This window comes from Pseudophryne corroboree, chromosome 3 (assembly GCF_028390025.1).
Source record: "Pseudophryne corroboree isolate aPseCor3 chromosome 3, aPseCor3.hap2, whole genome shotgun sequence".
Lineage (NCBI taxonomy): Eukaryota > Metazoa > Chordata > Amphibia > Anura > Myobatrachidae > Pseudophryne > Pseudophryne corroboree.
This window is the reverse complement of record NC_086446.1, coordinates 247,475,695-247,502,803: the sequence shown is the minus strand read 5'-3', so window position 1 is coordinate 247,502,803 and position 27,109 is coordinate 247,475,695. Positions and strand designations below refer to the sequence as shown.

At 44.5% G+C, this 27,109-nt stretch overlaps 1 protein-coding gene across 2 annotated transcripts; it reads left to right on the top strand.

Annotated features, from left to right (window-relative positions):
• The first annotated feature begins 1,543 nt into the window (after positions 1 to 1,543).
• SALL4 (spalt like transcription factor 4) lies at positions 1,544 to 12,152 on the top strand. 2 transcript variants are annotated; one of them, XM_063958979.1, is made up of 4 exons: positions 1,546 to 1,733; positions 5,761 to 8,190; positions 9,216 to 9,508; positions 10,500 to 12,152. In XM_063958979.1, the coding sequence occupies exons 1-4, from the start codon at positions 1,667 to 1,669 to the stop codon at positions 10,917 to 10,919; spliced, it is 3,210 nt and encodes a 1,069-aa protein (XP_063815049.1). In that variant the 5' UTR covers positions 1,546 to 1,666; the 3' UTR covers positions 10,920 to 12,152. The 2 variants fall into 2 exon arrangements, with proteins under 2 accessions (XP_063815050.1, XP_063815049.1); XM_063958980.1 differs by lacking the exon at positions 9,216 to 9,508 and having other exon boundaries at positions 1,544 to 1,733; positions 10,500 to 10,625.
• The last annotated feature ends 14,957 nt before the right edge of the window (positions 12,153 to 27,109 follow it).

The following is a 27,109-nucleotide window of genomic DNA, read 5'->3' as shown; positions in this document are numbered from 1 at the left end:
TGTGTACTAATATTATAGTTATATTGAATGCAGTGTCACTTTGCTATTGCTAGAACTCAGGACAATCTTTCAGGTTGAACCTCAGAATCATAACATTGCAAATGCAACTACAGCCATCTCTGGCCAAGTTAATGTATAAAAGCACATTAATGATCTAACTACTAAAAGAGGGAGTGTGAACCAGCTGGTATAATTAGCACAGTTTATGGCTGCATACTAATGATATGGAAAACATACAAGGACAAGTATTACATTGGTTTAAAGAGCTGCTGCAGAGTGAGGAATTAGTAGATAATGTATGTGTGTATCTTGTTCTTCATATTGCACATTGCATCTAGATATAGGATTTTCTGGATCACTGTCCAGGTTGCAGAGTGAATGAAATATGCCTTTTGTATTTCAGACACCACTGGCCTGTGTTTACCTGCTCATTCCAGTTTGCTCTGACCTCTCTGATGATGTCACAATATTACAAATTTCCCAGCAACTCACTTAATGACCTACTTACTAATTATCCTTTCTAGAATCACTGTTAATTGCCATAGCCAACTCAGCCGTTACCACTTTACTATATTTAGCCTTGTAAGTATTGGTCAGTAAAAAACACAGGGAGATATATTTCACACATATTAGAAACCTATGTCTAATTTAGAATAGGCTGTAAACATTGTGAACAACAATTAATATTAAAATAGCAATAATTATTTCTTTATTTATTAATTTACTTACTCACCACCAGTATATTCCTCTGCACTTTTCAATTAGATTATAAGAAATATTAAATAGTATTGAAATGTTTGATGTAACACACACACACACACACACACACACACACACACACACACACACACACACTACATGAATGGGTCTATTTAACAAAATTAACATAATCAAGTTAGTGTATCATTTATGTCTGCAAACTCGAGAATAATAACATTAATTTGGAGACATGCATTTATTTATTTATTTATTTCCTTCCTTCCCACATGTATGGTTATAACTTGTAACCTGCAAAATAAGAACAAAACATCCCATAATTGGGATAACTATTTAAAATACAGTATAATGAAAGGAATGAATGAAATGAATAAATCAGCAGGGAACTCGTGTCATTGTGTATTTTGCGTGCAAATTATATAAATTTTGTATGATGAAAACATTGTTCCTGCAAAATACCATATATTTTATAATGATTTAGAAATTGTAACACAAGTCTCTCTGTAATGACAGAGTGGAAATCCAGCAATTGCCTGTTATTAGCAGTCTGTGGGCTCTCCCCCCGGCATACCACCCATCTCTGTTGTGTGTACTTGGAATAAGAAAGGATTTGTGTTGGTGGGGGAGGGTCCTGTGAGTGTGAAGAGTTGATGTTGTGTTGCACCCCCAGAGAAGCATGGTGTGTGCAGGGTGCAGACTACAACTCCCAGGCTGCCCCGGGCCCCGATGCTGCTGCTGCGGATCAATAGCCCTGATTTGAATAATCTGTGAGTTTTTGGACACAGGCCAATCAGCCGCCAGGGGCTCATGATAAATCGCAATGCATTATTGATAATCATAATTCCAGCGACATGCGCGCTACTGCCACCTGAGGGGTCACTGGCCGGCGGCGGCTCCTGCTGGAGGCATCTGTGTGCAGCGGCGGTGCCTGGCTCCCGGGGCACGGACCATGTCGCGGCGCAAGCAGGCTAACCCCCAGCACCTGGACTCGGAGGGGCAGCCCCCGCAGGCGTACGGTGAGTGCACGGGGGGACGGGAGGGGGGAGAGCGGGCGGCACTGACCCACTGCAGGGTTCCCGGACCCTGACCCCTCGCAGCCACTGCCACTCCTGGTCCCTGCTCTGCTATAGCCATGTGCATGCACGGGCTCTGTGTACATTGCAGCTGCTGCTACCTGCCCCGGCAACTTTCTGCCTAGTTCTACACTATTCCTTACTACTTTATGATATCTATCTATTATATTATAATCCTCAGTGTATATGTCCCGTGGAGCGATATTATGTATGCATGTGATCTAGCGCAGGGCGCACCTGCGCTGTGTCCCCTTCGGATAACATGTTACAGGCTGTATGACTATTATGTTGTGCCCGGGCAGTAGGAGATCCCCTGTGCCATGTGCAGCCAGGACCAAGCATCCCTGCGCTGCGCTGCACTCATTGGTACCTGTGTGCCCACTTACTACACTGGCTGATGGCACCGGGAAGCCGTGTCATTTATGTAATGTATTGCTTTAATTAACTGTATATCTAGTTTAATTTTTCTTGTTTTGTTACTTTTATGTGCGGCGTGTGTAGTTACAGGGGCCGGACCGTGCGCTGCAGGTACTGCTGCTACTGCATGGGGAGTCATGGGCAGAAGTGCTGCTGTTACTGCAGTTGTGTTCAGGGGTCAGTCCCTATTATCTCGGTGTATTGCCCGTTCAGGAGGTCACACATGGCAGGGCTAGTGCATGCCTGGGTCTCTTTGTGCCTGTGATGGGGGTGGTGGTGGAGTGCTGGTGTGTGTGTTGGACTCCCCCCTCCCTCTTGCGCTGCAGAGTACTGTCCCGTTCCCTATAGCTGTGCGCCCTGATCCCTTCCCTCCGGGACTACTGTAACCCTTGAGTGGCTATTACCGCGTACTGTCCAGCCTGGCTGTGCCGCTCTGTGCACTGGCAATTGGTACAACTATCCCTACTTGGACCAAGGCTTTATTGTGTCTAATATTTGACACTGCTGTATCTGAGAAACAAACCACCTATCCTTATAATAAAAATATATCATTTTTTTTTGTTTTTTTTTTGTAACTAGTTTTTAAATGTAGTGAAGAAAGTATCATTACACGCTACAGTTACTGTGTTACTCTGTTCACAATTGGGGATAAAGCAGTAAAAGTATAAAGTGATTCCGATGTTATACTCTGGCGCCACCTTCAGGCTCGATCTCTGTATGACTTCAGGTAACTCACTTATTGGTCTTTATAAATACTTTGCATTTTCTTTTCATAAGCTGTAGTACGATTTTTAATTATTTTCGCTAAACAGCTTGTCGCTTCTTTTCATGTCCAAACCTTCAAGACTAATTTGCACCTCTGTCGTGGACCCTCCTGTGAGAACAATGGCATCTTCTTTTGCCTTTTGAACAGTTCTGGTGACCAATTAACAGGTCAGCAGACTGGCAGGGGGCGGTGTGCATACATTACAACAGATTGTAAATTTTGCTTTTATAGCAAGTAGATGTGGTTTATCAAAATATTCCATTATCAGTGCTTTGTGATTGCAGGTTTAGGTTTTCTCTGAGTTTCTTTCTTGGTGACCCTTTTCTAATTTTATAAGCTAAATAATTAACTCAGAATTGATTCAAAATCTATAAATACATTAAAAAAAAAAAAAACCCTCTTGTACACTAAAATCAATGAATTTATTGCCCAAGATATTAGAGTAACTTTTCAAGAAGACCCATCCATGAAACTACATTTTATTGTTTAAATCACGCATGCTAAAAGGCTAAGAAACCTAATTATTCATACAAGTAGTGTGAGATTTGTAAATAGTTGCTTGAGGAGCAGATGTGTGAAGATAGGAATTGGAATTCTTTGCACATGAAACTCCTTGGTAATGCAAACTAGGAGACTAACATTAAAGAGTGGCTAGAAGGTCACATGGCTGGAACCAGTTTTGTTTGGTGTGCAGTACGTGGGTTAATCATAGACCACACTCTTCCTTTTCTACTGTTGGTTAGTAGATTGGTGCTTCATATTACTGCGTGTAGTCCAGAAGACCTAGGACCTGGATACCAAAGACCAAATAAACTGAACTTATAGCGGTCAAGGTAATAACACTCTGAGCAAACTGCTTTCTTTCCTCTTCTGTTTATCCTAATTAAGATTAAGGAAAACTATAATGTGTTGTCCTCCTGAAGTATGTGGCTGTGACAGGCTTGCTGTGGTAACCTTTGCTGTCTCCTGCCTACTGTGGGTGGTAAACTGAAATCAAGCTTGAAATTGGGGCTCCTGCAATTGACCTTGGCAGCAGGGTTTGTGCCTACAAACATAGAATCCGTGTGTGACTGCTTGTTTATGGTCCCCACTTACCGGAGGTAATTGACTCTTGACGGAATGGTGTTATTGAACATTTCCTTGTAAGTTTTGCTCCGTACATGTCGAATTTGTGTTGGTGATAATTCTTTCAAGTCTTTATTTAAAAAAAAAAAATAAAAAAAATTATATATATATATATATATATATATAAAATTTTAATTTTGCTAGAATCCCTAGGTATTTGATTATTCAGGGTGGTATGATCATTTCAGACTTTAAGTTTAGCTCGCGCATATTTTATTGCAGTTATGCTAAGGTTACAGTGGGGCTTGAATTTGGTAAACACATTAGCATAATTAACAATAGCATTGGATTCCACCACCCCAAATCCATTTGTTGGTGATTTAATCTAAACCCCTGCTGACTTCACTGCATTCTTCTAACTTATTGGATAACTAGATGCTGAGAGATAACATTCCACAAATTCAGGGGTGGAGAGTGAAAAACAGACGAACTTTCTGGATCTCTTTTATCATTAATGAAAAGATGCTCATCCTAAACCCCCCCCCCCCCCTCCCTCCCTTCACCCTGTACCACCATTATTAAATCAGACTATAGTTTTCATTCTGCTGTGTAGCCAAATGTTTCAGCACATAGTACAGGATCAAATCCCTGACACTGCACTGCATCAGCTTTTGTACTCTTGTCAAACTTTTTATTCCTCTTTTCGGGTTTTCATACTAACTTAGCTTTTACATTGAAGTACAAAACCTTTGTAGCGATTATAAAAAAAAAAAAAAACATACCTTTTTTTTTTTTTTTTTTTTTTTTTCCCTCAAAGTATGTTTTAAATGGAGATTCAAGAAGTGTGTGTGTGTGTGTGTGTGTTCTATACACACAAAATACAGGGTTGGTGTTTGTTGTGGTGTGTGGGTTTTTTTTTTTTTTTTCCCCCTGAAGATCAGTTATTGCTTATTAGAATGCTTTAAGTTTAGGCTTGCAATATGGCAAAAGCTTCAAGCACATTCAGTACCAGGTGTTACGGCTGTGAATTCCAAATTTGCATATATAGACCAATTGAAAAGTGTTGTCATAGCAGGGAAAAAGTAGTGTTGGGTTTTTTGTTTTTGCCACAAGATGTACACTGTGCCATACGCGAGACCTAAAAGTAGTTACTACATGTGCGCCAATAAATACCCAAGTCCGATGAGAATTATTGTGCAGTCTGGCATATGTTCATGTGACAGCCATTCATATAAACCTGGAGTTCAGGTCGTTCTAAGAACTTGTATAAGTAAGATCCGTTCTACCTATTGGCTGAAATAAGGTTTGGTAAAATATAAAAACTAGTGCTGTCATTTCCATGTGACTATAGGCATAGCGGAGTGTCTGCACCCTGACACTTGTGTCCCATACGTAGTACAGTTTTTATAATGGCTCTTGCAAATCTGTCCAATTGCTGGCTTTCATGTCCTGTTAATCTCCCACTCACAGGTCTTGTACTACAAAAATGTAAACATGAGCTGATTATTCTGTGCATTAGTCATCAGGGACTGTCTAAAATTTTAATTGTTTATTAATTTGTACTATCCATTAAACAAAAGAATGCTTTGTTTGCTATTATGTGGCTGTCTAGCAAGTTAAACTACCCCTTCCTTAAATAAGTTTTATAGTGGTATAGATGTTTATTTCTGTGTTGGGATTATTGTACACTTCAGCTAACTTCATATTTTTGTTTTCTCTTAGCTGAGCCACAAGACTGTCAAAGCGAAGCAGATGGTGAAAAGCCAGTGAAGCGATGCAGGATGGAGGATACTCGGGTCTGTGATAAGTGCTGTGCAGAGTTCTTTGATCATGCAGAGTATCTAGCGCATAAGAAGAGTTGCACTAAAAACCCACTTGTTCTCATCATGAATGAGGGAGAGGGGACACCCAACTCTTACTCCGCACATCCTCCGGAAGGTACTGATACCAAGCCATTTAAAATACAAGCTGCAAAGGACATTCTTGCAAAGGGCTCCACGGTTTCAGCGGAGACGATGGAAGGAAAAGTAGCTTCTGCTAACAAAACTGTCCCTGAAGCAGCGCCTAAGACTAATGGCTTTGGCTACTTGCCCAAATCAAATGTCTCCAACACTAATGTGACTTTACAAACTATCAATAGTACTAAAGTGGCAGTTAATCAACATGCACCAGATGGCATTGCTACTCCAACAAGCAACCCCAATGCTATCCCAATGATCCTTGAACAACTGGTTTGCTTGCAGCAGCAGCAACTTCAACAGATTCAGCTTACGGAGCAAATCCGCATCCAGATTGCTATGATGGCTCCTAATTCCTTGCATCCTTCTATAGCTGCAGCTACAGATCCATTGAAGGCTTTAGGTGCTCATCTATCACAGCAGCTTTCTGCAGCAGTTGCTTTGATTGGACAGAAAGCTGGAAGTCAGAACCTTACACTTGAGACTCTTAAGCAATCTAAGCTACCTCATACCACTATACCTATGCCAGCTTCTGGTGCTGTGCCAATTGGCTTCACAACGCCTCTCTTAAAGCCTGAGGTTAGTAGGGGCATTTCTTCTTCTGTTGCAAGGTTTCCAAATCCTGTGCTACCTCATTCTCCTGGAACTGTGATCTTCCAGAATCCGCTTAATGTCATGGACCCTTTAAAGAAAATGAAAAGCAAGTTTCCAGGTGTCTCTACACCCGAATCTAAAACTAATAGTGAGGATCAATTTTTCAGGCATAAATGTAAATTCTGCGGTAAAGTGTTTGGTAATGACAGTGCTCTGCAAATTCATTTACGTTCCCATACTGGTGAGAGACCCTACAAGTGCAACATCTGTGGAAACCGATTTACAACTAAAGGAAACTTAAAAGTTCACTTCCAGCGACATAGAGACAAATATCCCCATATAAGAATGAATCCTTATCCTGTTCCAGAGCATCTGGATAATGTCCCCACTACCAGTGGAATTCCGTATGGGATGTCTGTTCCAATGGATGAATCTAATGTACTTGCGGACATAAAACCTGTGCTGACTAGTCTTCCCAATCCTGGGTTAACGATACCAAACGTTGCCGGGATCAGTGATTCGACAGTAGCAGCTTTCTCACTGAACATGCAGTCCAAGCCATCACCTGGCAGTGAAGCAGAGTCTGTGTCACCTGGAGTAGTTGGACATGAATCTGGCACTGATCAGAGTTTAAACTCTCCTCCTGCTAGCGGCTCCAGTGAACAAGGGTCAGAAACTAGCAAGCTACAGCAGCTGGTGGAGAACATTGACCCTTCTGGCTCGGATCCTAATAAGTGCTTGATATGTCATAGAATACTAAGCTGCCCAAGTTCTCTTAAGATGCATTACCGCACCCACACTGGAGAAAGACCTTTTAAGTGCAAAATCTGTGGGCGAGCCTTTTCTACAAAAAGTAACCTCAAAACACACTATGGTGTTCACCGTGCAAATACACCTTTGAAAATGCAGCACTCATGCCCAATTTGCCAAAAGAAATTTACTAACGCTGTGGTTTTACAGCAGCATATCCGTATGCATATGGGTGGCCAAATTCCCAACACACCCTTGCCAGAAGATGCATGTGAGGATGCAGACATGGACTCACTAGTGATTGATGAGAAGAGTGGAGAATTAAATAGCTTTACAGATGACAACATTGATGACCTTGATATTGAAGAGCCTGAGCTTGCAGAAGGTCCATTAAGTTCTAAACCGCCGACACCACAAACTGAGATCCAGGCAGAGTCTCCAACACTAAAGCTATCTGAGCTTGCCTCACAGGACAATTGTATGTCTGTATCACCAGGCTTAAACTTACTGAGGCAAAACAGTGTAAAATCAAGTGATAATGTGTCAATGGAAAGTGATGCTTTGACTAATGACTCCTTCTCAACAGTGGATCAAGAATATCAGAATTGTAAAAGTCCCACACAATCTGAGCTAAGGGCTTTTTCACCAGCAAACATCCAAGATGACAGCCTTCCATCAAAGTCCCCACCTTCATATAATGGCCATGATGTAGCTGGTGGGTCTACTAAGACTGAACCGTCTGAAAATGGCTTTCTTGATCCAGACGGCGATGGAGCCTTGGATCTAACAAATGGTGGTTTGGGACGGAAAATCAAGGAGGAACCAGGCCTTCAGCAGAATGGAGACAATGGTAAGTGTCCTTTGTGTGTGACAATGGCTTACCAAATTATCACATTACAGGGATTTGAAAGTGCAGTGAGGTGTTGGATATGAGGCACTTTAGTCTTACAACAGACATTTCTAAGGTTTCAGTGTTCCTATAAATTATGGACTCCTGACTTTAAGGGGTCTATTCAAGTCGGAAAAACATCAGTTTCTGATGTTTTAAGGTCTAATTCAGGTTCAACCTATTCAGTCAAACTGCCGTCTGACAAGTCAGATATTCCGACTTGTCGGGAAAACGCATCGATCGGCAGATTAGCCGCAGATCCACGTGTTTTGTCGGATTAATGGCCAAATCCGACAGGTTTCATCCCAGTTTCCGACGATGTCTATCCGGCTTTAAAAAAAATAAAAAAATGTTGGAAACGGCCCAAACCTGTCTGATTTGGTCGCTAATTGAATACAGAAATGTCAGATCCTTTCCGTGGAAAGGATCGACATCCATTTAATATACCCCTTAGTCTGCAATTACAACACTTCATTACCACATCAAATGTACATGTTATGATTTCTGACTGCTGGTTCCATTGCTCAGTTACACATGCTGGCTTTAATGTATGTGATCGGTATAGGAGTTGTATGTCAATTGTGACGCCACCTCTGCAACTTTTAATTAAATATAACCAAGAACCAAACAAAATGTTGCTAGTTAAGTTAGTGTCACATGACTGTTCTAGAATGTGCCCCACCCACTCTGTCCAAATAATGCTCTGCAAAGACTTGCAGTAATAGTGAACTATAGCTCTTCTGCTGTATGGTATTTACTGCTTTATTTGCTCTTAAGTGTTCAAGCGCTGCCTTGACACCAACTTTTAGAAATGAAAGCTGTAAACCTTTAGTTACAGGAATAGTGTTCACTGTAGCAAGTATTGTGGCCTACTGTTCCAATGCTGAACTGTAGACACTGACTGTTGCTGTCTCTCTCTCTCCTCCACTTAAGGCTTAATCTTTTAATTCTATGTGTGACTAACAAGGAATTGCTTTGTTATGCAGGTAGAAGTTCCAGCGTGTTCATTGGTCCACCCCCAACGCTGATTAAATTGGAAATGCCGGCAAATCGGGTCATTGGCACGGCACAATTCATTAGCCCACTAACACTATCACCTGGCTTAACGCCTCTCACTGCTCCACAACGCCGTTCAGGGAAGCAACATCTCTGCCTTACATGTCACAAGAACTTTTCCTCTGCAAGTGCCCTACAGATCCATGAAAGAACACATACAGGGGAAAAGCCCTTTGCCTGCACAATATGTGGACGGGCTTTCACCACAAAGGGAAACCTCAAGGTAATCTTTATTTTTAATTTTTTTTTTTTTCTATATTATCCCCCACAAAAAAAATGAAGTTGCTATACTCCCAGCACTCCTCTCTGCCAGTGGGTAGGGGCACTCATAAAGCCAGTAACCAAAAACTTAATTAAAACATGTAGATCAGTTGCCCCTAAAAAAAAATAAAAAAAAAAAAAAAAAATAAGTCATTAACTAACAATGTCTAGTCTAAGGCAGACTGAATAGACAAATCGTATCCCAAGAGACTTGGCTGCTGTGCAATAAAAAGAACCCAGTGTTCTGGAGCAATTACATGGCAGTTGGAACACAACTAGAACACACCCATGATCTTTGCAAGCATGGTCAAAGAAACCAGATCCAAAATACAATGTTTAATAAAGTATTCTTAGACTCATTGGATGGAGGGTGCTGGACAAAAGCAGAAAGCACAGGCTTAATTAATGCAGTTATAACCACAGACTGCATATCTTTAGGCTGTTCTCTACCACACAGTCCTGATAGATTAGGACTCCTTGCTATGGGCGTGGTCCAGAGCAGCCTAAAAATACTCTGCATGTGGCTTTAAGGTCTTAATTGTGTGTGTGTGTGTGGGGGGGATTTTCCCCCTCCAGAAAATATACTATTAAAACAACAAATATTAACAGAACAAGGACCGAATGTAATAGAGTGAGCGTTTCAAAGTGAGATTTGGTAAGGTTTTTCAGTGTGTGTGTGGTGTTTTTATTTTTTTATTTATCTTAAGTGGCAATCATTTACATGGCAAGATCAACCTGATTTTTTGCAGTGTAAATGATTGGCACTTTACAAAAAAAACTTAAAAACCTCATCAAATCTCTCACTTTCTGAAACTCTCACTCTATTACACTTGGCCCCTAGTTTCTTTCTGCCCAGTGACCTCATCCATGACTTTGTGACTACTGATGATTGGAAAATGTTCAAACTGACTTGAACACTCCCCTTTTTTGTTTTCTTTCCCCCTTGTACATAGGTTCATGTGGGAACACACATGTGGAATAACTGTGCTCGGCGAGGACGGAGACTCTCGCTGGACAACCAACTGCCTACCTTGGGAAATGACGGCAAGAAAGTGGCTGAAATTTTCCCGAAGTACCTTGTTCCTCATGCGGTTAACATAGATCCTGCTATCTGGAGCCAGTATGCCACAGCTCTTAGTAACGGTCTGGCTTTGAAGACTAATGAGATCTCGGTAATCCAGAGTGGTGGCATTCCTTCATTACCTGTCAGTAATGGAAGTACATCCATTATTAGCACAGCGACTGTTTCTAACATTGATGTGTCTCAGTCTAGTGTGAGCCAGGCTATGACTGATATGGAAGACAAGGGTGCAGATGGCGTACCAAAGCACCAATTTACTCACTTTATGGAAGAAAATATAGCTGTGAACTAAGTCTTGCTGAAGCATTTATTTTCACCTAAACTGTTGCCAAAATGTGACATTTAGCTGGAATTTTATACATCTTTTCTGTGGCGTTTGGATTATTCTGTGGCTATATTTCTAGCATGACCCAGAGCAGAGCCTAGATTGCTGCCCTGCACAAATGGGACGAGCCACACCCTGGATTCTGTGGATTGCAGGGCTGAAGACTTATTATGTTCATTTCAAGGGTCAATGTTTACCTCTCAAAATTGCATTAAAAAAGCAAAAGCTTTCAATTATTACAGTACTTGGCTTCTGCCTAGACATAGGGAAACAAATTGCGGGTATATATTTTTGGAATCTGCCATCCTTTTTAGAAGTAGACTTCTGAAGTCTTTGAATGTAGGTTTTACTCCAAAGTTGCTTTAAACTTTTCTGTGCATTGAGAACATTCCTGTTGACAGGTGTAAGTATCTCCATGCAGCTTGATTGTCTGTCTGGTTTGCCCTTTTTTTTTTTTTTTTTTTTTTTTTTTTGTGGTATTTCTGGGAAGAGACCACTAACTGTATTTAATGGCCAGAGTAATGTGCAAAATGGATTTTTCAGTGAGCCTGAAATGTTCTTTCAAGCAGTATTAGTATACATTTTACATGTGACCAATCATGTTACAATGATTATGGTAACAACTGTTGACATTTATGTTATCTACCTCATTAATTTTTTATTTTTTTTTCTTCTCCCTACCCTCTTAATTTCTACTGTAAAATTTAAACTGGTATTGGAAATCCTCCAAGCACTGACACTGGTTTTCATGTTGGGTTACAAATCTTTCTCTTCAACTACTGTGTGGGTAGATGTAAATGTAAATATTTCTTTTCTATGTAAATATGAAATGTATGAGACTTTGAAGAAGGGTCCTGCCACCTTCACTTTGTTCTTTTGAAAGGCCAAAAAAAAAAAAAAAGACTTGCGCGGAGTACCAAAAGAGAACTTCAAATTGCACCTAGTTTGTTGCTTCAAACCATCGCCATTTTGTGCCTTTCTTGATGGACTAGTAACATTTTGAACATTATAGTTCCTGTTTACATTGTTAAGTCTAATGTTACAAAAGGCATTCCAGTGCCAAATTCTGTGAATGTATACCTTTTAGGAGTAAGTAGTGTCTGGGCATCTACTGAATGTATTGCTATCAGATTTTCTGTGGTTTCTTTTTTTTTTTTTTTGCCCTTGAGAATAAATTTTTGGGATGGCTTTTTCTCATGACACTGTCTTTCCTTCTGAATAATAATGAAAAGGGTGTTGTGGGGTGTCTCCGCCTAATAGACTCTCTCTTTAATTTGTGGAATGTGCTCCTTATTATTTTGCTGGGGCATTGATTCTTGTGTACAATGTGACTAAACCATGAGCTGGTCACATCATACAAGAAACCGATTGATCAGGCTGAACTAGCAGTGGTAGAGCCTGATTATCCAATCGCGAATATCTACCGTTGAGATGTCAAAAAAGATGCTGATAAATCATAGTAACTTTCTAAATGCTGGGGGTAATTCTGAGTTGATCACAGCAGCAAGTTTGTTAGCAATTGGGCAAAACCATGTGCACTGGAGGGGGGGCAGATATAACACGTGCAGAGTGAGTTAGATTTGGGTGGGTTATTTTGTTTCTGTGCAGGGTAAATACTGGCTGCTTTATTTTTACACTGCAATTTAGATTTCAGTTTAAATACACCCCACCCAAATCTAACTCTCTCTCTGCATGTTATATCTGGCCCCCCTGCAGTGCACATGGTTTTGCCCAATTGCTAACAAAATTCCTGCTGCGCTCAACTTGGAATTACCCCCACTGACCTGTTACACTGCAGGTCCCCATACATAAAGAAGCTGATTATGAAATATCCTTTTTTTTTAAATCCCTGACTTGCTGATTATAACAGTTTTTTTATAATCGGTTAATCAGGAACTTTAAACATGTTTTAATATATTTCCGACTGTCAGGATTGGGAAACTGAGACAATCCACCACTGATGTATGGGGGCCTTCGACTTGAGCTTCCAAAGGCTCCAGTATTCTGGAATGTAGAAACTTCTTAAAGTATGCAACCCAAATTCTATGAAATAAACCAAATAGATGGTGAGTTATCTTTTCATAAATGATGAACTGCCAGGCCTCAAAATGAAGTTGAAAAAGTGGGGCTTCTAAACAATGACCAGTGTATAACTGATCATGTAACACTTATGGAATAGCTCTTACTGATTGCACCTTGGTTTTGTCTAATACACTAAAATTAGTGTTACTCGGAAACCAGTCTTTCAAAGCTTAACCTGAAGGTTGATTTTTTTTATTTTTTTTAACATGACCATTAGAACACCATAACCTTTGTGAATTAACCTTACGGTGGCTTCTAAGCCTTACAGGCAGTTGTTTATAGACCAGGGGCTCTCAGTACCGGCCTTCACGTACACCAACAGGTAATGTTTTGTGTAAGTCTTTTAATCAAGCACAGGAGTGATAATCTATGAGTCTGTAATTATCCCACCTGCTTCCATATATGGAAATCCTCGAAATATTACCTGCTGGAGAAAAATGTGAGGGTGGAGAACTGTTAAACTATAGAGTAAGGGTTTTCAACATGTGGTCCAGCAGTTGTGGAATTACACAGCTTGCCTTTCCACAGGGTGTAGTATGGTATGCCGGCTCCCGGCGATCAGCATACCAGCGCCGGGAGCCCGACCGCCGGCATACCAACAGCTTGGTGAGCGCAAAGGAGCCCCCTTGCGGGCTCGGTGGCTTACCTCCAGGGGGGTCGTGGACCCCCACGAGGGAGAATATCTGTCGGTATGCCGGGATTCTGGCATACTGTGTGCCGGGATCCCGACATTCGGCATACTGAAGACCACCCCTTGCCACAGACTTGGCATACCCTAGTGGCAAAACTGTCTGGCTGTTGAGTACCCCTGCTAAAAGGAATTGTTTCTGCTGTACTGAAGGTCCTTACCAGGGGATTTGGAGTTTTTCTTTTAATACCCCTTTCATACTGTACATTCGACCTGGGCAGAGGTGGGGTGGAGATGATATCACCTCCCAGCGCCACTTCTGTGTCCGCCGCTGATGGTAACCCGGCATATTGCCGGGTTGGGAAGCCAGTGTGGAAGGTCCAATGCAGGTCGCACCCACGAAGGACCAGTTTCCAAATACTGTGTGTGACCCGGCATTGCAATCTGAAAGCGGTATAAATTGCAATCTCTCTGAAGAGGGACACATTTCACCATATCTTAGTGTATGGATTTTCTAGGCAACATTAAGAGAATACCAGGCCGCTACCTGCCAGTAACATAACTAATGTTTAGCAGAGTGTACTTGAATGGCTCACTTTTGAACTGTGGTAAAGCATAGTGAAGCCTTTTAGGGTCTATTCATGAAGCACTGAAAAGAGTGGAGAAGTTACCCATGGCAACTAATCTCCTTTTTTTTAGTAACATCTGTCAAGTGTGTGCTATAAAATTATGTGGCAGCTGACTGATTGTTTGCCATGGGCAACTTCTCCACTGGCTCACTCCTCCACTCTTTTTTTTTTTTTTTCACACTTTCATGAATAGACTTCTATGTAAGTGGTTCCCAAACATGATCCTCAAGGCACACTAACAGTCCAGATTTTGGTATAATCAAACTGACTGAGGTACTAATTAATACCTATATGCCTAAGCATGGATAGCTTTAAAACCAGGACTGTTGGGGTGTCTCGAGGGCCGTGTTTGGGAACCACTTATCTATTTATAAAGTAGTCAGAGATCCCTCCATATTTTCCTCTGGGGGAGGAATTATTTGCATGTATCAAAAAGCATTCCTTGGGTGGGAAAAAACATTCTCCAATTGTACCTCTAAATAATGCTGCCATAAAAAAATGCTATGGCACTGTGCTTCCTGTCGACTATTACAAGCTGAGATTGTGTTATTTTGACAAATTATATAAAAATCTGTTAATGGTGTTATGAAAACTTACATGTCTTTTTGGGGGGAAGAGAACTACCTCCTCCATGGTGGCAGCCTGAACTCACTCCTTTCCTTAGTAGGAAGCATTCTATAAGCTTCCATAGGGCTTTGCACGGTTTCTTTTAAAGCACCATACTATATAATTATAGTGGGACTAGTGGCCTATTAGTCATAGAGCATAACTCCATGTATGCAAACTTTTTAAATCATGTAAACCAGGGGTATTCGATATGTGGCCCTCCAGCTGTTGAACTACATAGCCCAGCAGGTCCTAGTAACAATCTGTTCAGAGCATTCCGGGATGTGAATTGCAACTGGAGGGCTGTATGTTTAATAGCTCTGATGTAAACTGTCCGTACATAAAATGTTTGACAGGTGTATACTATGCATAATGTGTGCATAATGTGTGGTATATCACAAAACTGTAAAATGTTAATGCTCATGTGTGATAGGGGCTAACAGGAAATTATGTATAGCATGGGGTCTTCAACCTGCGCCCCTCCAATTGCTGTGGAACTACACATCCCAGCATGCCTTGCCACAGTCTTGCTAGTAAGGTATGCTAAAACTGGGGCAGGGCATGCTGGGATTTGTAGCTCCACAGCAGCTGGATGGCCGCAGGCTGAAGACCATTGATGTATAGCATCTATGCTACACTGTTGTAGAATACTAGTTACTGCAGGGGTGAATTACTGCAGGTGACCATCCCCCCCCCCCCCCCCCACCCCCCAGTGACTGATTCACTGCAGTGAGGCATATCCTGTATCATTGATGCATACGGGTGTGGTATGCAGGGTCGACATGAGTTGGTGTGTGTGTGGGTTTTTGTTGGTTTTACGTAGTTTTCTCCGTACAGTAGCCGGGAACCCCAATTAATGCACAGTGTCTCCTCGCGTGGCTTCCTTTACTCGCCATGCTTCGGGCAAGGTGCCACGCTCGGCTACCGCTGTGCTCAGCATAGGTTACTATTCCCAATCCTAGTCCGTGTGGATTGTTAAGTATGAAAAAGGTCAAAACAATAGTGAGAAACTCCTGTAGACCTGTCAACCTAGAGACTGGATCCTGAAGCATACGTAACACTGAGAAAAAGATGTTGCTAAATCTACATGTTAACAAGACAAGCCTATTTAGAAATATGTATTGTCTCACTGCAACTAGAATGAAACCATACACAAACATCTGAACACTGTTCAGCTGGTGTCAGGATCGTAGGTTGACCCCTATTGGTCGACATATTTAAAATGGTTGAAACGGAACAGGTTGACATGGCGGTTTTGTTTTGTTTTTTAGTTTTTTTTTTTTTTTTTTTAGTTTTTTTTTTTTTTTTTAGATTTTAACTTTTTCATACTTTTACCATCCATGGGGGTAATTCCAAGTTGATCGCAGCAGGAATTTTGTTAGCAGTTGGGCAAAACCATGTGCACTGCAGGTGTGACAGATATAACATGTGCAGAGAGAGTTAAATTTGGGTGGGGTGTATTCAAACTGAAATCTAAATTGCAGTGTAAAAATAAAGCAGCCAGTATTTACCCTGCACAGAAACAAAATAACCCACCCAAATCTAACTCTCTCTGCAAATGTTACATCTGCCACCTCGGCGGTGCACATGGTTTTGCCCAATTGCTAACAAACTTGCTGCTGGGATCAACTCAGAATTACCCCCCATGTTCACTACGATGTAATAGTAACCTGTGCCGAGTCTGGGGGGCGGTGCCCTAATTGGGATTCCTGGTCATGTTATGGTGAAAAAGCCACTCAAAATCCATGTCGACCTGTCCAGTGCTCAACATTTTCCCCATGTTGTCCAATAGTGGTCGGCCCTTTATACCATAACCATTCAGCCATCTTCATCTGCAACATTAGAAAATTGAGCAGAAATCTCCTGCATGCACTATTTTCCTGGGGTAGAGCCACTCCTCAAACAGCAGCAAATTCAAAACATAATAGTGTTAAAGTTGATGTGAAAAATGTTTATAAATGAGCCTGTTAAAAAAAAAAAAAAAAAAAAAAATATATATATATTATAGAAACTCTAGTATGGTCAATCAAGAGCCTGAAGGATAACGGCACACCAAAACTGCGGGTGCATATATAGATATGCTTATTTTGTTATAAAAGAACATGTTGAATGATGGAGACAAAGCAAATAATGATGCATTAATTTGCAAGAAGTGCTTCACTAGCTCAAGCAAATGACAACAAAGTATAGCCAGCACCTACTGCCACATTACTATCCCAATGTTCTTGGTAGGGACTAGTGATGTGCACCGGAAATTTTTCGGGTTTTGGATTCGGTTCCGAGGCCGTGTTTTGGATTTGGATGCGTTTTGGCAAAGCCTCCCTGAAAATGTTTTGTCGGATTCGGGTGTTTTTTTTTACAAAAAACCCTCAAAAACAGCTTAAATCATAGAATTTGGGGGTCATTTTGATCCCATAGTATTATTAACCTCAATAACCATAATTTCCACTCATTTTCAGTCTATTCTGAACACCTCACAATATTATTTTTAGTCCTAAAATTTGCACCGAGGTTGCTGGATGACTAAGCTAAGCGACCCAAGTGGCCGACACAAACACCTGGCCCATCTAGGAGTGGCACTGCAGTGTCAGACTGGATGGCACTTCAAAAAAATAGTCCCCAAACAGCACATGATGCAAAGAAAAATGAAAGAAAAAAGAGGTGCAAGATGGAATTGTCCTTGGGCCCTCCCACCCACCCTTATGTTGTATAAACAGGACATGCACACTTTAACAAACCCATCATTTCAGCGTCAGGGTCTGCCACACGACTGACTGAAATGACTGGTTGGTTTGGGCCCCCACCAAAAAAGAAGCAATCAATCTCTCCTTGCACAAACTGGCTCTACAGAGGCAAGATGTCCACCTCCTCGTCCGATTCCTCACCCCTTTCACTGTGTACATCCCCCTCCTCACAGATTATTAATTCGTCCCCACTGGAATCCACCATCTCGGGTCCCTGTGTACTTTCTGGAGGCAATTGCTGGTGAATGTCTCACGGAGGAATTGATTATAATTCATTTTGATGAACATCATCTTCTCCACATTTTCTGGAAGTAACCTCGTACGCCGATTGCTGACAAGGTGAGCGGCTGCACTAAACACTCTTTCGGAGTACATACTGGAGGGGGGGCAACTTAGGTAAAATAAAGCCAGTTTCTGCAAGGGCCTCCAAATTGCTTATTTTTCCTGCCAGTATACGTACGGACTGTCTGACGTGCCTACTTGGATGCGGTCACTCCTATCCTCCACCATTCTTTCAATGGTGACAGAATCATATGCAGTGACAGTAGACGACATGTCAGTAATCATTGGCAGTTCCTTCAGTCCGGACCAGATGTCGGCACTCGCTCCAGACTGCCCTGCATCACCGCCAGCGGGTGGGCTCGGAATTCTTAGCCTTTTCCTCGCAGCCCCAGTTGCGGGAGAATGTGAAGGAGGAGCTGTTGACGGGTTACGTTCCGCTTGACTTGACAATTTTCTCACCAGCAGGTCTTTGAACCTCTGCAGACTTGTGTCTGCCGGAAAGAGAGATACAATGTAGGTTTTAAATCTAGGATCGAGCACGGTGGCCAAAATGTAGTGCTCTGATTTCAACAGATTGACCACCCGTGAATCCTGGTTAAGCGAATTAAGGGCTCCATCCACAAGTCCCACATGCCTAGCGGAATCGCTCTGTTTTAGCTTCTCCAATGTCTCCAGGTTCTTCTGCAAAAGCCTGATGAGGGGAATGACCTGACTCAGGCTGGCAGTGTCTGAACTGACTTCACGTGTGGCAAGTTCAAAGGGTTGCAGAACCTTGCACAACGTTGAAATCATTCTCCGCTGCGCTTGAGTCAGGTGCATTCCCCCTCCTTTGCCTGTATCGTAGGCAGATGTATAGGCTTGAATGGCCTTTTGCTGCTCCTCCATCCTCTGAAGCATATAGAGGGTTGAATTCCACCTCGTTACCACCTCTTGCTTCAGATGATGGCAGGGCAGGTTCAGGACTGTTTGCTGGTGCTCCAGTCTTCGGCACGCGGTGGCTGAATGCCGAAAGTGGCCCGCAATTCTTCGGGCCACCGACCGCATCTCTTGCACGCCCCTGTCGTTTTTTAAATAATTCTGCACCACCAAATTTAATGTATGTGCAAAACATGGGATGTGCTGGAATTTGCCCAGATGTAATGCACGCACAATATTGGTGGCATTGTCCGATGTCACAAATCCCCAGGAGAGTCCAATTGGGGTAAGCCATTCTGCGATGATGTTCCTCAGTTTCCGTAAGAGGTTGTCAGCTGTGTGCCTCTTATGGAAAGCGGTGATACAAAGCGTAGCCTGCCTAGGAACGAGTTGGCGTTTGCGAGATTCTGCTACTGGTGCCGCCGCTGCTGTTCTTGCTGGAGGCAATACATCTACCCAGTGGGCTGTCACAGTCATATAGGCCTGAGTCTGCCCTGCTCCATTTGTCCACATGTTCGTGGTTAAGTGGACATTGGGTACAACTGCATTTTTTAGGACACTGGTGACTCTTTTTCTGACGTCTGTGTACATTCTCGGTATCGCCTGCCTAGAGAAATGGAACCTAGATGGTATTTGGTACCGGGGACACAGTAACTCAATCAAGTCTCTAGTTCCCTGTGAATTAATGGTGGATACCGGAAACACATTTCTCACCATCCAGGCTGCCAAGGCCTGAGTTATCCGCTTTGCAGCAGGATGACTGCTGTGATATTTCATCTTCCTCGCAAAGGACTGTTGGACAGTCAATTGCTTACTGGAAGTAGTACAAGTGGTCTTCCGACTTCCCCTCTGGGATGACGATCGACTCCCAGCAGCAACAACAGCAGCGCCAGCAGCAGTAGGCGTTACACTCAAGGATGCATCGGAGGAATCCCAGGCAGGAGAGGACTCATCAGACTTGACAGTGACATGGCCTGCAGGACTATTGGCTTTCCTGTGTAAGGAGGAAATTGACACTGAGGGAGTTGGTGGTGTGGTTTGCAGGAGCTTGGTTACAAGAGGAAGGGATTTAGTGGTCAGTGGACTGCTTCCGCTGTCATCCAAAGTTTTTGAACTTGTTACTGACTTCTGATGAATGCGGTCCAGGTGACGTATAAGGGAGGATGTTCCTAGGTGGTTAACGTCCTTACCCCTACTTATTACAGCTTGACAAAGGCAACACACGGCTTGACACCAGTTGTCCGCATTTCTGTTGAAATAATTCCACACCGAAGAGGTGATTTTTTTTGTATTTTGACCAGGCATGTCAATGGCCATATTCGTCCCACGGACAACAGGTGTCTCCCCGGGTGCCTGACTTAAACAAACGGGTGGTATTCATGTGACCGCCGGTCAGCTAACCGACAGTCACATGACCTCCTCCACGAGCCCGACGGCTCACTTTCCCGATGGTCGGCATGCCGACCGACAGGGACTATTTCCACTCGTGGGTGTCCACGACACCCATAGAGTGGGAATAGAACCCGTGGCGACCGCACACCGAACCCGCAGCGTGGCGAGCGCAGCGAGCCCGCAAGGGGCTTGCTGCACTCGCCCCTCCCCGCCGGGATCCCGGCGTCGGTAAGCTGACCGGCGGTCAGGAGACCGCCGGTCAGCCATACTACACCCAAACAAACCACCTCACCATCAGAATCCGCCTTGTCAATTTCCTCCCCAGTGCCAGCAACACCCATATCCTCATCCTGGTGTACTTCAACAGTGACATCTTCAATTTGACTATCAGGAACTGGACTGCGGGTGCTCCTTCCAGCACTTGCAGGGGGCGTGCAAATGGTGGAAGGCACAACCTCTTCCCGTCCAGTGTTGGGAAGGTCAGGCATCGCAACCGACACAATTGGACTCTCCTTGGGGATTTGTGATTTAGAAGAACGCACAGTTCTTTGCTGTGCTTTTGCCTTCTTAACTCTTTTAAGTTTTCTAGCAGGCGGATGAGTGCTTCCATCCTCAGGTGAAGCTGAACCACTAGCCTTGAACATAGGCCAGCACCTCAGCCGTTCCTTGCCACTCCGTGTCGTAAATGGCACATTGGCAAGTTTACGCTTCTCCTCAGACGATTTTGATTTAGATTTTTGGGTCATTTTACTGAGCTTTATTTTTTTGGATTTTACATGCTCTCTACTATGACATTGGGCATCGGCCTTGGCAGACGACGTTGATGGTATTTCATCGTCTCGGCCATGACTAGTGGCAGCAGCTTCAGCACGAGGTGGAAGTGGATCTTTCCCTATTTTACCCTCCACATTTTTGTTCTCCATTTTTTAATGTGTGGAATTATATGCCAGTAATATATCAATAGCAATGGCCTACTACTATATATACTGCGCACAACTGAAATGCACCACAGGTATGGATGGATAGTATACTTGATGACACAGAGGTAGGTAGAGCAGTGGCCTACTGTACCGTACTGCTATATATTATATACTGGTGGTCAGCAAACTGTGCAAAACTGAAATGCACCACAGGTATGGATGGATAGTATACTTGATGACACAGAGGTAGGTAGAGCAGTGGCCTACTGTACCGTACTGCTATATATTATATACTGGTGGTCAGCAAACTGTGCAAAACTGAAATGCACCACAGGTATGGATGGATAGTATACTTGATGACACAGACGTAGGTAGAGCAGTGGCCTTCTGTACCGTACTGCTATATAGTATATACTGGTGGTCAGCAAACTGTGCAAAACTGAAATGCACCACAGGTATGGATGGATAGTATACTTGACGACACAGAGGTAGGTAGAGCAGTGGACTACTGTACCGTACTGCTATATATATATATAGTTATACTGGTGGTCAGCAAAATTCTGCACTGTCCTCCTACTAGTATATATATACTACAATGCAGCACAGATATGGAGCGTTTTTCAGGCAGAGAACGTATAATACTGGTGGTCACTGGTCAGCAAAACTCTGCACTGTTCTCCTACTATATAATACTGCTGTTCCCCAGTCCCCACAATAAAGCAATTAGCACACTGAGCACAGATATTTGCAGCACACTGAGCACAGTCAGATATGGAGCGTTTTTCAGGCAGAGAACGTAGATATTTGCACTTGCAGCACACTGAGCACAGATATTTGCAGCACACTGAGCATAGATATTTGCAGCACAATTTGCAGCCCACTGAACATAGAAACTGGGAGGACGTCAGCCACGTCCTCTCACGATCATCTCCAATGCACGAGTGAAAAATGGCGGCGAAGCGGCTCTTTATATAGAATACGAATCACGCGAGAATCCGACCGCGGGATGATGACATTCGGGCGCGCGGATCCCAGTTGCTCGGACCCGTGAAAAAAAAGGTGAAGTTCGGGTGGGTTCGGATCCCGAGGATCCGAACCCGCTCATCACTAGTAGGGACGAAGATGCAAATAGCTTTTTCTTCACTTTTCTGTTCAAACTAAAGATGCACAGGCCAAGTGAAGCAATGGAGAGGACCAGGCATAGATGGGAACTCTCCACAGCTACTCCCCAGTGAAAAAAAACACATCTGCAGGAATTATAGCTTCTATATAGTCATAATTGGGGGATATGGAGAATTCAACTGTTTCTCTGTGTGCCCGCTAAATAGAGCAATTCAATTGTTGCTCCGCTTTGGAAATGCATTTCCGCTCACAGCCCCCCCTGCCCAAACGGCACTTTTCATGATCGTGCCCATTAGTTTAGTCAGGTTAGCTGCTTTATGTGGCTAAACCAGATACTAATGGGCGCGATAATGGGCATCAATTGAATATTGCCCCTGCGTTCTCCCGTGACTGTAGATGGGAGATTGGGTGGTGATATCATTTGCTCAATGGTAGAATTTGCGAGTGGTGGTCTCGGGTGCAAAAATAGGCTTTAGGCCACCTCCCTTCTAGGTGCTGCCAAACAATACAGGCAGCATATCCCAGTGTCTAATACTGATCTGTGCCACTTCTGTTCTCACCAGTGTCTGATGTCAGCAGCACTGCTCAGAAGCACCACAGATGGATCTGCTGACAGAGGGTGATGGGCAAGGTATGTCCTTAAGTCTGGGCATCTGCAAACAGACTGGTCACTCGTGAGATCACCTCACCAAGTCCCCAGCAGGCAGTGCATGCGCGGCAGCCCAGTTTGTCCAGGATTGCTGACCTTCCACACCAGTGGTGTCTCCCAGAGGAAGACCGAAAGCTTGAAACGCGTTGTAGCAATTACAAAGAAAAAAATCACTACAGATTCAGATTTAAAGACTTCATCAGAAAGACTCTTTCACGTGTTCGGACCAACCCCGAAGTCAGCAGCGATGAGCTAGGAGACCATACAGCGGAGGAAGCCGGTGACGGCGTGCGGCGGGAGCGGGCGACCGGTGAGTTCTCTGTAAGCGTTGGGAGAGGCATCTGAATCCTTTCCCCACCGTTAGACAGGTCCACCTCTCTGACCTACCTGCATCCAGGGGGTGTCTGAACAAGGACGCACCACGGGCGGCAGGGGCAGAGAGGGGAAACCAGTCCGGAGATCCCATATTAGCCCACTTATGCCACCACCGTAAGCATAGGGCATCGTGAAGGTTTTAAAGATTTTTTTACCAACACCAGCATTTGATATATTTTTTTTTCTAAAGACATATCAACAGCAGATGTGCGGGACGTCGCAGTCTGAATTATAACCTGCATGAACTTTATAAGAGACTAAATCCCTTATTCTGGGCATTAACCGCACACCATTAGGTTGGCCAGTGTACAATAAATACATTGGCTCACAATAATCGATTTGCATCATATTGTTATTTCTCATACGTCCTAGGGGATGCTGGGGTCCACTTATTGACCATGAGGTATAGACTGTTCCGCAGGAGCCATGGGCACTCTTAAGACTTTTCAATGGGTGTGAACTGGCACCTCCCTCTATGCCCCTCCTCCAGACTTCAGTTTTAGAAATGTGACCAGGAGACTGGATGCACTCTGAGGAGCTCTACTGAGTTTCTCTGAAAAGACTTATGTTAGGTTTTTTATTTTCAGGGAGAACTGCTGGCAACAGACTCCCTGCTTCATGGGACTGAGGGGGCAGAAGCAGACCCAACTTCCTGAAGAGTTTCATGGCTCTGCTTCTGGCTGACAGGACACCATTAGCTCCAGAAGGGAACTGAACGCAAGCTGTGCCTAGATGCTCACTCCCACAGCATGCCATCACCCCCCTCGCACAGCCAGAAGTCTGAAGACAGGTGAGTATGAGAAGATAGATCTTCTAGCAACTAAAGTGACAGCTGAGGTACGGCGTGGCTGGCGGGAGCGCAGAGCGCCATTGCTGCCCACACACACAGAGCACTGCAGGGCGCGGGCTCCCAGGGCAGCAAAATATTACCTTAAACTGGCGCAAAGGGGGCATAAGATGCCGCTGGCACAGCCCTACCCCCGCCAGTATAAATATTAACAGGCCTTGCTGAGTGAAAAACGCGCCATTTGCGGGGGCGGAGCTTCTTCCTCACGCAGCCAGCACACTGCTCAGCGCCATTTCCTCTCCTCAGCTGCAGAGACAACGCTGGTCCTTTCCTCCACTTCTGGCAACAAGTACAGGGTGCAAATAAGGGGGGCACAAAGTGTTTGGTGGTGCATTACTAGTGCGAATTACTGTGTAAAAGCCATAGGCGTGCGCAGCACATTTTATTAGGGGGTGCACGATTGGAGGGGCGGGTCTAGCACCGCCTACATGGTGTGTCTAGCACCGCCTATATTTTTATCTCTGGCTGGCCTGGCCAAATCCAGTAAGTTACAAAATAAGAATAAAAAAAAAAATTAGATCTGTTTGTGCAATCCAATCACAATGCCACACACCGTAATGCCCAATATACAATGCCAAACACCGTAATGCCCATTGCACCACACACCGTAATGCCCATTACACATTATGCCACATACCGTAATGTCTATTACACGTTATGCTACATAATGTAACACCCATTATGCGTTATACCACACACTGTAACGCCAATTACATATTATGCTACACACAGTTATGGCCCTGACACCATTTTATGCCCCATACACAATAATGCCCCTTACAAATGATGCCACACAGTAAGGCTTCTAATTACTTTTAAATTACCTGCCTGATTTCAGGGGTCACATGCAGGGCCGGCGCTTCCATTAGGCAGCTTTAGGCAGCTGCCTATGGGCGCCGGGACCTGAGGGGGCGGCCCGCTGTGGTTGCCTGGTGAAAAAATGAAGAATGCGTTCTTCGACTCTCCTGTACCCTCCGAGGAGGACAATGCAATATAAGAATTCCACACTTGGCCGCCCCCACCCGTACCTTGCTGCTGCAGTTGGTAACAGCCGCCACCCCCCGGGCCCCCGCTGCTTGCACTATAGCGGGGCTAGACAGAGTAATCCATAGTAGCTGGGAGTCGAGCAGAGCGGACCGTCCCCCCAGGTAGGCGATTCCACCAGGAGGCACAGGACGCATACAGCCAGACTTCTGGCAGTGGATGGAGCCTCCCACAACCGCACAGCCCGGCCAAGTCTTACCCATACAGAAGCGCCCTGTGCCTTGGTGGGGATCTCTGCACAGGAGCACCTCCCCCCCCCCCCCTTCCTCATTGCTGCGTTCCCCTGACTGGCAGAGACAGGGTGTGGAAGCTCCTCAGCCATTGCTCCGTGCAGAAGGGAGCTGCGGGTACCCAGCAGCAGCAGGAGCAGCGGGTTCTCGACTGGACTGTGCTCCAGAGTGGCGGGCACCTGGCTACACAGCAGAAGTGGGTCTGATGTCAGAGGGCTTCAAGTTCAGGTGCACATCCTTAATTGAATGTGTATGATTGTGTATGTTGGTAACATTATTAATGTGTGTGTATATACAGTATAGCCTGTTGGTGCTTCCCTCCCCTCTGTAGAATAACCCCCCCCCCCACTACTACCCTCCCATATGGAGGAGACCCCCTCACTGCTGCCCTACCCTCTGTAGCATAACCCCATCACTGCTGCTCTCCCCTCTGTAGAATTACCCCCCCCCCCCACTGCCTCTCTCCCATATGGAAGAGACCCCCTCACTGCTGCCCTACCCTCTGTAGAATAACCCCATCACTGCTGCCCTCCCCTCTGTAGAATTACCCCCCCCCCCCCCACACACACACACACTGCTGTCCTCCCATATGGAGAAGACCCTCTCACTGCTGCCCTGCCCTCTGTAGAATTACCCCCCCCCCCCACACTGCTGCCCTCCCATATGGAGAAGACCCCCTCACTGCTGCCCTACCCTCTGTAGAATAACCCCATCACTGCTGCCCTCCCCTCTGTAGAATTACCCCCCCCCCACACTGCTGCCCGCCCATATGGAGAAGACCCCCTCACTGCTGCCCTACCCTCTGTAGAATAACCCCATCACTGCTGACCTCCCCTCTGTAGAATTACCCCCACACACACTGCTGCCGTCCATATGGAGAAGACCCCCTCACTGCTGCCCTACCCTCTGTAGAATAGCCCCATCAATGCTGCCCTCCCCTGTGGAGGATACACCATATCCCCCCTTCCCTCCTCCCACTGCTGCCTTTACTCCCCCCACCCCGCATCCCTGTACTACAGCCTGTCTGGGGTTACCTGCAAAATATTGTGCATAGTGGGTTTTTGTATTTTTTGTTTGGCCGAGATTGTTTCCCTATTTGACAATGGCAGCTGTGAAACATCTAAGAAACTGTCTTTATATCCAGGGGAGCTGGAAAGTGGGTATGTGTGGGAAGGTGTGTGTGTGGGGGTGGGGGGGGGGGGCAGTAGGCAGACTATTTGCCTAGGGTGCCGAGAAACCTTGCACCGGCCCTGGTCACATGCATGTCGCCAAGGGTTTCATGCACGCTGTCAGGGTTTTCATGCCCTGGGTTCCATGCTCGCAGGGGTCTCATACTCGTTGCTAGGGGTTTCATGCACATTGTCAGGGGTCTCCTGCCCGCTGCCCCAGTAAAGTTTGGGAGGGTGGGTACAGGCATCACTAAGTATACCGGTAGTCCCTGCAGTGGATTGACATGCGCTGGGGGCTGCAGAAGCACTTAAGTCCATAGCATTGTAAAAACCCACTTAAAATGTCCACTTCCAGGGAGACAAGCGCTAGAGGTCAAATGTAACTCTGCGGCGGTGGCCATTTTTGGTGGGTTTTTTACACTGCTATGGGTGCAAGCGCTTCCGCAGCCATCAGCACATCCAAATCCACTGCGGGGGCTAGCGGTATGCTTACTGATGCCTAAGACTTAACCAGCTGACTGGT

Coding starts and splice junctions, on each gene's coding strand:
- SALL4 (XM_063958979.1), top strand. CDS start 1,667: ATGTCGCGGCGCAAGCAGGCTAACCCCCAGCACCTGGACTCGGAGGGG. Junction 1,734..5,760: donor GCAGCCCCCGCAGGCGTACG/GTGAGTGCACGG, acceptor GTTTTCTCTTAG/CTGAGCCACAAGACTGTCAA. Junction 9,509..10,499: donor CCACAAAGGGAAACCTCAAG/GTAATCTTTATT, acceptor CCTTGTACATAG/GTTCATGTGGGAACACACAT.